The 11,393-nt window shown below is 43.6% G+C and overlaps 1 protein-coding gene across 1 annotated transcript; it reads left to right on the top strand.

Annotated features, from left to right (window-relative positions):
* Positions 1–6,186: 6,186 nt before the first annotated feature.
* On the top strand, positions 6,187–11,300 carry rap2c (RAP2C, member of RAS oncogene family). Its single transcript, XM_058049030.2, has 3 exons — positions 6,187–7,185; positions 8,489–8,775; positions 10,255–11,300. Exons 1-2 carry the CDS (start codon positions 6,913–6,915, stop codon positions 8,765–8,767), a joined length of 552 nt encoding a protein of 183 aa, XP_057905013.2. The 5' UTR covers positions 6,187–6,912; the 3' UTR covers positions 8,768–8,775; positions 10,255–11,300.
* Positions 11,301–11,393: the final 93 nt, after the last annotated feature.

Genomic DNA, 11,393 nt, shown 5'->3' with positions numbered 1-11,393 from the left:
TGCAGACGTGTCATGCACGCCAAGGGAAATGAAGAAACACAAAGAGAAAGACTAAACGCCCTTTATGGGTTGGCAGCCCGACCTTTGACCTTTGACCTTTGACTGTTCCAAAGTCAGAAGCAAATTCTGGAGGGGGGGGGGGGGACCAGTTGAATGGCAAACAGCCGTGCTTCACTATCATGACATGTTTACAAACGTAACCTTTCACCTTTCACTTGCTCTGTCTTACGTTGTTTGTGCCTTTCTTTCTTTCACGCGCTGCAGAGGAGACACGGACTCTTTCCGTATAGAAATTCCAATAAGCATCAATCGTTCCGATCGGGTCACAGATAAGTCCAGGAATGGTGTCGCGTCACCGCAAGGATAAGAGCAAAACGACCATATTCGAGTTTTATTTCAGTTCCTAATTTTTTTTACCTTTTCCACTTCCACTCGTCTGGAAGCCCGGAAGCGATGAACCACGGTCAACTACGAATGAGGGACGACTTCCCGGGATCGTGGTTAACGAAGACGTAGTCACCAAAGTTTTTATGACACCATTATTTTGTTTATACAGTTAAACAGGATGTGGTGAAAAAAAGCTTTTATTTTGAAGGCCGAAAGCGTGCGTGTGTTGAGAATGTCGAGCCGGGTGCAAGAATAACAACGGTGCCTCTCGTGCTTGTTTTTAAGCCAACCTTCGGGGGGGGGGGCTCGTGTTTGGGATGAGAGTCCGTCACGGTCCAGCGGTCCGCTAAGGAAACGCGTCATCAAAAATTGTCGTTAGATTCTGCACCATACAGTGGATCCCGTTTTTATTGGCCAACTCCACGAAAATCCTAGGGCCCAACCATTTTTAACCTTGCAAATTTGATGACCTTGGACTCGACTTTACATGACTTGAATTTGTCTTGGAGATGAATGATCCATCTGCCCACCCACCCAATCATCAAAGACTTGCAAATCCACTCGGACTTGATTAGGATTTTAATATCAATGACTCAGGATTCGACTCTGACTGTCACACCAGTGACTCCGGACTTGACCCAGACTTTCACATCAATGACTCGAGATTTGAATTTGACTTTCGCATGAGTGACTTGGGACTAAACTCGGACTTTGACATCAATGACTTGGGACTCGACTCGGACTTCGACATCAATGACTCTGGACTCGACTTGGACTTTGACATCAATGACTCTGGACTCGACTCGGACTGTGACATCAATGACTCTGGACTCGACTCGGACTTTGACATCAATGACTCGGGACGTGACTTGGACTATGACATCAATGACTGTCATATCAATGACTCTGGACTCGACTCGGACTTTGACATCAATGACTCTGGACTCGACTCGGACTTTGACATCATGACTCGGGACGTGACTTGGACTATGACATCAATGACTCTGGACTCGACTCGGACTTTGACATCAATGACTTGGGACTCGACTCGAACTTTGACATCAGTGACTCAGGACTTGACTCGGACTATGACATCAATGACTCTGGACTCGGCTCGGACTTTGACATCAATGACTCGGGACGTGACTTGGACTATGACATCAATGACTGTCACATCAATGACTCTGGACTCGACTCGGACTTTGACATCAATGACTCGGGACGTGACTTGGACTATGACATCAATGACTGTCATATCAATGACTCTGGACTCGACTCGGACTTTGACATCAATGACTTGGGACTCGACTCGGACTTTGACATCAGTGACTCGGGACTTGACTCGGACTATGACATCAATGACTCTGGACTCGACTCGGACTTTGACATCAATGACTCGGGACGTGACTTGGACTATGACATCAATGACTCTGGACTCGGCTCGGACTTTGACATCAATGACTCGGGACGTGACTTGGACTATGACATCAATGACTGTCACATCAATGACTCAGGACTCGACTCGGACTTTGACATCAATGACTCGGGACGTGACTTAGACTATGACATCAATGACTGTCACATCAATGACTCTGGACTCGACTCGGACTTTGACATCAATGACTTGGGACTCGACTCGAACTTTGACATCAGTGACTCAGGACTTGACTCGGACTATGACATCAATGACTCTGGACTCGACTCGGACTTTGACATCAATGACTCAGGACGTGACTTGGACTATGACATCAATGACTGTCACATCAATGACTCAGGACTCGACTCGGACTTTGACATCAATGACTCAAGACTCGTTTCAGACTTTGACATCAATGACTTGAGACTTGACTCGGGATGTGACTCGGATTATGACATCAATGACTATGATATCAATGACTTGGGACCTGACTTGGACTTTGACATCAATGACTCAGATGAGGTGGCTCCAGCATCTGGTCAAGATCCTTCCCGGATGGAGGGCGCATTGGACCAATAGGGTCTTGCAAAACAGGAACTGGCTCCCACCTCTAATCAGGACCCTGGTCAGCTGACTCCTGTTAAGCTAGGCTAACGTGTATATTTTACGGGACACAGGAAGAAGCAGTAGTCACCACACATGCGAAACCCCCGCACTGATGCCCATATGGCCAACATGGCCGCCATGCTACCCACTCAAAATAAGCGACACGTGTCATTTATTTCCATTTTGAAGGCTTTGCCTTTAAAATGTCGCCTTTTTTTTACGGCTCTTCAAGAGCGCTGCGAATGTCACAGACGTCGTGTGTGTGTTTCAAAGTCGCCGGACTCTAAACGCAGAAATCACACCGGCTGCTCGGAGCGTGTGCCCGAATACAGTGCACCTTGCTGGGCCACAGCGGCTCTCTTCTCCCCCTGTGTACTCTGGTTCTCCTGGTCGTTCCAGTCCTCCATTTTAAAACGAAAACTTTAAAAAGTAGATATATGAGAATCAGGAAAATACCGTGTTTCTCTAGTTAGTACACAACAATGAAGTACTGAAGATGTTCCAGTTGTGTGAATGTACTACCCAATGCTACCAGTCGAAAGATGACATGTAGTCACTAGCTATGTTTATATTAGCCGCCATGCTGCTACTATTGTCGCATAGATTAGCATTAGCCGTCTAATGTGATTCATGTAAAAGTAGCCGTGGTATAGCAGGTGTATTAGCAGGTATAACCCTGCCTTTAAGAGTACTAATATATACGTAATATACGCCAAAGTGCCCCAACAAAAACACAAACCATCAACTCAAAGGAAGCCGACTAAGCTAAGTCTCGGATGCGTTGAATGTGCAGGAAAATCTACTTTGTACAATTTTTTTTTTTATTATCAGACGTAATAAGCTTTGTCCATACGGCCAAGAAAAAAAAAACTAGTTCCGAGTTTAGTCTCGGTCTCCTCTGCCCTTTGCTTTGCCGCTCATGTCTGCCGGATACAAAAGGACTCCATACTTGATCAGGAAACTGTGCCTCCTGGCGGCTTTTGGGGGAGGGGAGGGGGGGGGCAACAGAAATGTCTCCAACCTCTTCTCTCTTTTTTTTTTTCTTTCATTTTAGTGTTTTTTCTCAAATTTGTGTGTATGAGATGGACGTTCTTCAATACGGTGGAACCTTAGCTAGCATCATCCGGAACCAAAACGGCTCAATTTAGCTCATTTTAAGCTCATTTCAAGTGATGTGACACCAAAAGTAAATATGAAATATGAATGAAACGAAGTGTCATTTCGGAATACATTCCGGGAACCAAAGAAATGCGTTCATAAACTCACAGCCAAGTCAGGAAAGCGACATTCCCAACAATTAAACAACAGTAGCATGCACTGCTATTGTGTTGGGATATAGAACAGGACTTACTTTCCCATCCAAGATGGTGGTTCATCTCGCTGCCACATCGTGTCTTTGGGAACGGTCACATCCTCAATGGAGAGGAAGTCCCATTAAATGTCCGTGTATCCCTTCCGGTCTCCATTTATATGCTTTTACGACGGATTTAGGCATGGAAAACTACAATCGTAGGGAAAACTGCAGGCTTTTCTGTGCATTTTAAAGATATAAAAACAGCTAAAAATAGACAGCAAAGAGTTAATGTCAAAGCCCCACCAAGGCTCCATTTACATAATATGACCTAAGTATTACCCAAGATGCGGCGACATTGTTATTATTATTGTTGTTATTATTATTGTCGCTAGTAACGGCTAGCTCAGGGGTCTGTTTTGTTGCTATTTTTCCGCTAATGCGTCTTTTCAGATGCGTCACAAGCCTTTCAAGGTTCCGTGTCGGAGTCCGGTGCTCGGTGAGGAACAATGGAAAAAAGCGGAAACTGATCCGAAAAGGTTGCCGACCCCTGGGTTAGCTACTAGCCGGCTAGCGACTTGCTTAACCACACGCACACGCTCACAACGCCTCAGGAAACTAGCAAAAGGTAACGCTACATATCGGAGCTGCCGTCATTGCTGCCGTCTTTTTGTTTTTACGCTAGCTGTAGCGCTACTTTGTGTGTTGCTATGTGACATCAATATGCCCGCTAAAGACCAAAATAGGGCAAAATACTGTCGGCATTACATCATCACGAATGGACGTGTTAGCACATGTTCATAGCTTAGAGTTCTTCAACATGCGGAACAGGTTTGTCCCATCATGATAGGAATTAGCCTCCTCTTTTACCTGTTGTGGTATCTTTATAATGCACAGAAAAGTGAAAGAATCAATAAGGCTTTTAAGAACGCCGTTGGACTCACGTAGCGTGTTAACAACGCCACACGCCAAAATTGTGGACGCCAAGCGAGGTTCCGCCGTATGCGTGGGTTTGTTCAGCAAAAAAAAAAAAAGGGCCTTATCGTCGCTAACCGTCGCTAGCTAGCTAGAAGACGTAGAACGATAACAACGACATGTATTCATCCTTATTTGACACAGCATGAAGGTACTCACATCGACGATACATTTGGGAGTCATTGTTTGTGGTAACAGTTGCTATGGCAACAAAGAGACAACATGGCTACCTTTCTGCGGTCTTTCTGGAGAACTGGATAACTTATTGGAAAAAAGGGAATGTTGATGTCTTTGCTGTGAGGAATTGTTGAATGATGGGGGTTTATTTTGTTGTTTTGGTGTGTGTATGTGCGTGGGGGGGGGGTTTGGGGTATTTTTTTTTTTTTTGGATTAAACCCGTTAAGGCTTGTAAAGCAAACACCTATCAGGGAGGTCAAAGGGGGGCTTTTGGACCCGATGCAAGCAAGCATCTTCTTGACTTCTTGGGGGTCCAGAAGTCTCTCTGCGCCCAGCTGGGCTGGATGATGTCGATCCTCGCTCGGGGTGGGGGTGGGGGGGTGTCTAATACGAATGTGTGACCTTCACCTTGTTTGCACTTATGTACATAAAGAACTACGGCATAATACTCCAAATGTATTTTCAATAAATAGAGATAAGACTTGCTTAGAATGTCAGAGCAGCGCATCGTTGGTGTTACGTCATCTTTCTTTATCTTTGCTCAGAAGATCCTTTGCTTTTTTTTTTAGTGAAAGAGGCCAACAATCCAATCATCCAATCAAAACATTACATGCAAATTGGGGGTGCACGATAATTATCAGGCCGATATGATGATGTCATACTGATACAAATGATAAAAACCATTGTTGGAAAAAACCCAAAATTACCCGTACGGTGCAGGTGGACAAATCAAGCCCTCCTTTTTTCTCATGTATTGTGCCTTTATGATGCAAATATGCTTTTCACTTCTGCTTTTCATTTGACAGAAAAAAAAAACGGTTTTGTTGGTGAGCTTCAGGATAAGCCATAATTTGATAAACTCACGGGAAGAAGGAAAAGTCTCCATTGGTTCTCTCCTTTTCTTCTTGTAGAGCTTTCATGTGCTTTGTGCTACTTGCCAATTACTTTTCAGTGTATAGATTAGCAGTATTATGATTCATATGAGTAAGGTACTGTGCCTATTATTCTGTTTGACCTTTAATAAAACACACTTGTGATCTCAACTGCTTAATCTCATTATTATGACTATCTTTGTTTACTTTTAATTTTTTCCACTGTTATCCAATTTAAAGCATTGAGCTAAATGTATTTTTTGTGAAATTATTAGTTTAAATCTGTTTTTAATAAGTGGACTGTGTGTGATTTTACTTCATCTTCTAAAGTTTGTAATTTTATTATATATTATTACTATTTTTATACTATTATTTCCAGTTTACTAGTTGAAAAATGAAGACAACATATTTTCAATGTTCATGTTGTCCACCAGATGGCGCTATTGTGCTTTTAATCTGGAAAAAAAAACACAACCGGAAGTCAGGGTAGAAGCTAGCCGACAGCGCTCAGGAAATCGGTTCGGGATCCAAAATGGGTGTTTTCACGCCATAAAACCTCCTCAGCTTGTTACATTTCCTACTGGGGCCCGCTTTGCTTGTTTTTAAGATTAGCTCTTGAGCGGTAAATCCACCGACCGTGCCTCGGTATCACTCGGGCTCCCCAAGGTGGCAAGCCAACCAAGCCTGGGCCGGAAACAGAACCAGGGCGGCCGGACACAAGGAAGACTGGCCGATACGCCAGCACTGCGCTTTGCGGCACCAGCGTGTGTCTGTGCGGGAACAATCATGCCGTCTGTCGGGTAAATATAATGCGTTACACGGTGCGTGTAACAAAAAGACAGGCCTTCCAACAGTGCCTCCGCTTCTCAACCAAGTCGAACCTTTGAAGTTCGAGCATGGCTCCGCGAGAATTTAGCCACAGGCGAGTTAGCTGCAAGCTAGCTAGCTAACACCGGAGTGAGCGGATATAAACTTTTTACTTGGCGAGTTTTAACCTTAGTTTGACGGCGTGCCTGAAACAAATATGAGCGCCGAGGTCAGCGTTACTATGGACATATATATGCCGTTTTAATTCGTCTCATTTGCAGTCGCTTTTCTTTTAAAAACCCGTTAAATGTTCGGGGAGCGACTCTAGCTAGCTAGCTAAGCCGTTAGCTGCTAAAGTTAGCCCGCTTCTTCCGCCTCAAATGAAAGAATACAAAGTGGTGGTGCTGGGCAGCGGCGGCGTCGGCAAGTCCGCGCTGACCGTCCAGTTTGTCACCGGCACCTTCATCGAGAAATACGACCCCACCATCGAGGATTTCTACAGGAAGGAGATCGAGGTGGACTCGTCGCCCTCCGTGCTGGAGATCCTGGACACGGCGGGGACGGAGCAGTTCGCCTCCATGAGGGACCTGTACATCAAGAACGGCCAGGGCTTCATCCTGGTCTACAGTCTGGTCAACCAGCAGTCTTTCCAGGTAAACATGCGGGCGTGAACGTCATTGGCCCGGGTGTCAGGGCGGGGAGGGGGGGCACAAAACATGGCCTGACATCAGCTTAGCAGGTCTGGAAAAGATGTTTATTTATTGTTCAGTTCTATAGACTAACACTTTGAACACCCCCCCCCCTTATGTGATCCAGACCTACAACTACTCTAATCCTTTTGTTACGTATAGATGTATAATATTCAGAAAAGCGACATATTCAATTGATTGTATTGTATTGCTGGCCATTTTGTTTAAAGTCTTTCACAAGAAATTGGACTTGCGACAACGCCGTCAGTGCCGTGCTACAAATTTGTGGGTACTTCCTTATGGATGCCAAACAGCTGAGGCGTCACAAGATATTGGGAGATTCAAAATATTGTGTGGAAATATGGGCTAATAACTATAAAAGCAATCTTCACTGGCTAAATGTACTGCAAAAAAGGCCAGTAAGGATAATTCATAATGCCGCCTACAGAGAACATACTAATTTCTAACAAATGTAACAGTTAGTGATTGTAAAAGTACCAGATGGAGGGGTAGGATTTAATAAGCTTTGCTTCTTCCTACTCCTTTTGGACATGTGGAACTGGGAACTGATTATGGGATGCACTCAATTGGAATCTGATGCATGTTCAAATGAAATTATGATCATGAATGGATGAAAATCGACTGGATGATTTGATTGATTGACACGTGCGTGTGTGTCTGCTTTCCTCATCTCCCGCCTCCAAACAGACAGGAAGAGGGTTCACTCTGTGCATTTCTTTCAGGACTTTGATGACTTTGTCCACAGAACAGCGGCATGATATGAGTGGGCCCTTTTATTAATAATAATAATGATTAAAGCCATATATTAAACACAGAGGTGTCCAAAGTGTGGCCCGGGGAGGTATTTGCAGCCCTCAGGGCAGTCATTTTACACAAATACACTAGAAATATTGGAATTAATTTGTATAAAAAATTGTAACATTAATTTTCCTCATAATATGACTACTTTGTTTGTAAATTTACGCCTTTTTTCTTTTTAGAATAAGACATTTTACTTAATTACTGCTGTTTTTCTTCATTTTTCACATTTTATCATATATTGTTACTTTATTTCCCTAATATTTTGACTTTATTTCAATAATATTATGACATTTTCCACAAGTTAATTTTACAGAAATGTATCATTTGTTACATATAATTACTTTTTAAAAAATCTTTTCTTTAAAAAAAATGTCAGCATTTTCATACGGCAACATGTGACACTCGGTATGGAAACCTAAAAAAACGTTTTAATTTCCTCCCGCAGGACATCAGACCCATGCGAGACCAAATCGTGCGAGTGAAGCGCTTCGAGAAGGTGCCGCTGATCCTGGTGGGCAACAAAGTGGACCTGGAGTCGGAGCGCGAGGTCGCCGGCTCGGACGGCCGAGCCCTGGCTCAGGAGTGGGGCTGCCCCTTCATCGAAACCTCGGCCAAGAGCAAGACCATGGTGGACGAGCTGTTCGCCGAGATCGTGCGGCAGATGAACTATTCCACGCTGCCGGAGAAGCAGGAGCAGTGCTGCACGGCCTGCGTGGTCCAGTGAAGACGGAGGTGTGCTAGCAAAGAAGTGAGCGAGGACGCGCGTCCCCCTTTTGTCGGTTAAAAATGGTTCACACGCCGAGGGGACATGCAACACTTGGATGACTTGCGTGCGCCGTTAGAGTTCGCGTGAAGGACGAGTGTGGGTGGTGCTGCTCGTGATGTTCTAATATTTCAGAGCGCCGTGAAGAACACGGCAGTTAAAGCGGTTTGTACAACGAAGGAAAAAAAGCGACATCCTGGAAAAGAAATGACGTTCCAAAACAGGAAATGGGCTCGTGGTTGGCACATATGAAAACAATAGCACTTGACTTACTAGCGCTAGCAAAACAGTACAGTACTACACTGTAGTACCGTGCCTGGACCCACCTCACGCCTACACTAGACTAGGGCTAGACTAGGGCTAGACTAGGGCTAGACTAGGGCTAGACTAGGGCTAGACTAGGGCTAGACTAGGGCTAGACTAGGGCTAGACTAGGGCTAGACTAGGGCTAGACTAGGGCTAGACTAGGGCTAGACTAGGGCTAGACTAGGGCTAGACTACGGCTAGACTCCGGCTAGACTCGGGCTAGACTCGGGCTAGACTCGGGCTAGAGGGCTGGCTAGAGACCCATGTTCACTAAACAGTCCAGTTGGAAAAGCGGACCGGGTTCCGGTCCGCCGAGTCTTTCAGCACCAGCAACACAACGCTCCAGTCTGGAGTTGGATCAATTGACCTGAGAATCATAATTATAAGACCAAGTTATCAGATGGAAACCTAAAATGGCTTACGGATAAAATGTCAGAATTATGAGATCAAAAATTTAAATAGAAAAGTCAAAATTATGAGATGAAAAGGTCACAAAAATTATGAGAGAAAAGTCAAAATCATGAGATTACAACTCCTAGTTATGTTCTTAAAAAGTCAAAATTAGATTAAAAAAAAGTTCTGAGATAAAAAATCCTGAGGCTAAAAGTTGAAATTCTGCAAAAAAAAATTGAAAAATGTAAAATAAAAATTGAAATAAAATAAATTATAATTATGTGATAAAAAGACAAAATTTGATGAAAATACCATAGTTATGAGGAAAAGTGAAAATTATGAGGTGAAAAAGTCCTAATTATGAGATCAAAAGTCGGAACTATGAAAGTCATATTTGAGATAAAAAGTCAAAACTATGAGATGAATCAATTCCAAGATTCCAAACCCTAAATATGAGACATGAGTGTCATGTGACCAAGGCTGTAGAGAATAATTTTGTCTTTGAATCCATGTCAATTTTTATTACATCAATATTATGTCCGGGCCGGCAAAATTCTGGGGTTAGTTTGTATCTGTCATTGATTGATTGATTGATTGATTGATTGATTATGACGACAGGCCTAGCTGCGTTACTTTTTTTCACGCTCCACGCCGGGGCCCTCGGGGACATTAGCGCCACGTTTGACGTTAGATGTTCGAAAATACGCAGCATTTGAACTAACGCACCCTGTGTCCACTTCGCTTTGCAGATGCTGTGCTTGTTTGTTTCGGATCGCCACAAGCATTTTTTGGGACGGAGCGAGGGGGGGCCCCACCAAACTCGCCCGCCCGCCTGCCGCCCTGCCCCGCCCACGTTTCTGTCCGAAGGATTCCCGAGCGTCTTAACACGAGAGCGTCTGACAGCCGAGATGTCAGTCCTATTTTTGATATCCTAACTCTTTAGAAGATGTTTCTGCTGCAACTTGAAAAGCCTTTTTTTTTTTTTTCGTGACGTGAAGCGGAAAGGGATGGCGCCGCAGACGACGGACTCGGGCGGCCATCTTTGGATTTCCTTCTTTTTCCCCTCCTTTTAGTCAGAAACGGCCCTCAAGTGTAATAAACGAGTGTTTGTGAGGTAGCGGCCTCTTTTTTTTGTTTTTTTTTAAAGCTGCTTTAATCACCGTTTTAAACTTTATGACTTGTATTATGTCACAGTTTTGAAGAAGTATTTCATATTTTTATGGAAATGGATTTGAAGCATGCCTGCTTTTAAGTTGCTGCACTGCAAGTACGCGCTTCCTCCTATTTTTTTAGAATTTGTCTAAACTTCCGTGTCTCCATGCTGAAAGTGCAGCTTTTTATTTGTATTTTTATTTTTTTTTTTAGCTTCAGGAAACGTCGACAGGAAGTTTGAGTGTCTGCCGGCGGCCATCTTTACACCTTTTTAAATTTGCATGCTCAAAATGACTCCCAGAATTGGATACTGTACGCATCATCATGTGAGGCGTCAAGGGCATATTTGTGTTAGTCGACGCCCCCCCCCCACGTTGCTTTAAAGATGCTGATTGTTGTGGGTGAAAGACTCCAGCTGCAAACGTAAAAAGCAGATTTAACATTGCTTTTTTTTTTTTCATAGTAACATATTTATTACAGACTAATGACGTGAGTAGCCAGTTTCAGCATTTCATTTTATACTAGTTTACTGCTTTTGTGACTTCAGGCGACATGGTATTTTGTGTTTTGGGTTTTTTTTTTGTTTTGTTTTTTTTTTTTTAAGCTGAGAATTTAACAGAGCCTTAAAATAATTTCTGGTGCATCCTGGTGTCTCGTTTCTTCTTTTTTCAAACTTGAAAAGAGATGAAAACTCAATTATAAGACAGTTAGCAGAAAAAAACTTGAAATATGAAAG

Source organism: Doryrhamphus excisus, linkage group LG23, assembly GCF_037039965.1.
Source record: "Doryrhamphus excisus strain RoL-2023G ecotype Guam linkage group LG23, RoL_Dexc_Guam_v1.1, whole genome shotgun sequence".
Taxonomy (NCBI): Eukaryota; Metazoa; Chordata; class Actinopteri; order Syngnathiformes; family Syngnathidae; genus Doryrhamphus; species Doryrhamphus excisus.
The sequence above is the reverse complement of the archived record's forward strand: the minus strand, read 5'-3'. Positions and strand labels throughout refer to the sequence as shown.

What these genes read in the sequence shown, in the direction of transcription:
- rap2c (XM_058049030.2), top strand. Translation starts at nt 6,913, where the DNA reads ATGAAAGAATACAAAGTGGTGGTGCTGGGCAGCGGCGGCGTCGGCAAG. An exon ending in TCAACCAGCAGTCTTTCCAG is followed by an intron (nt 7,186 to 8,488) that starts GTAAACATGCGG and finishes TTCCTCCCGCAG; the next exon opens with GACATCAGACCCATGCGAGA.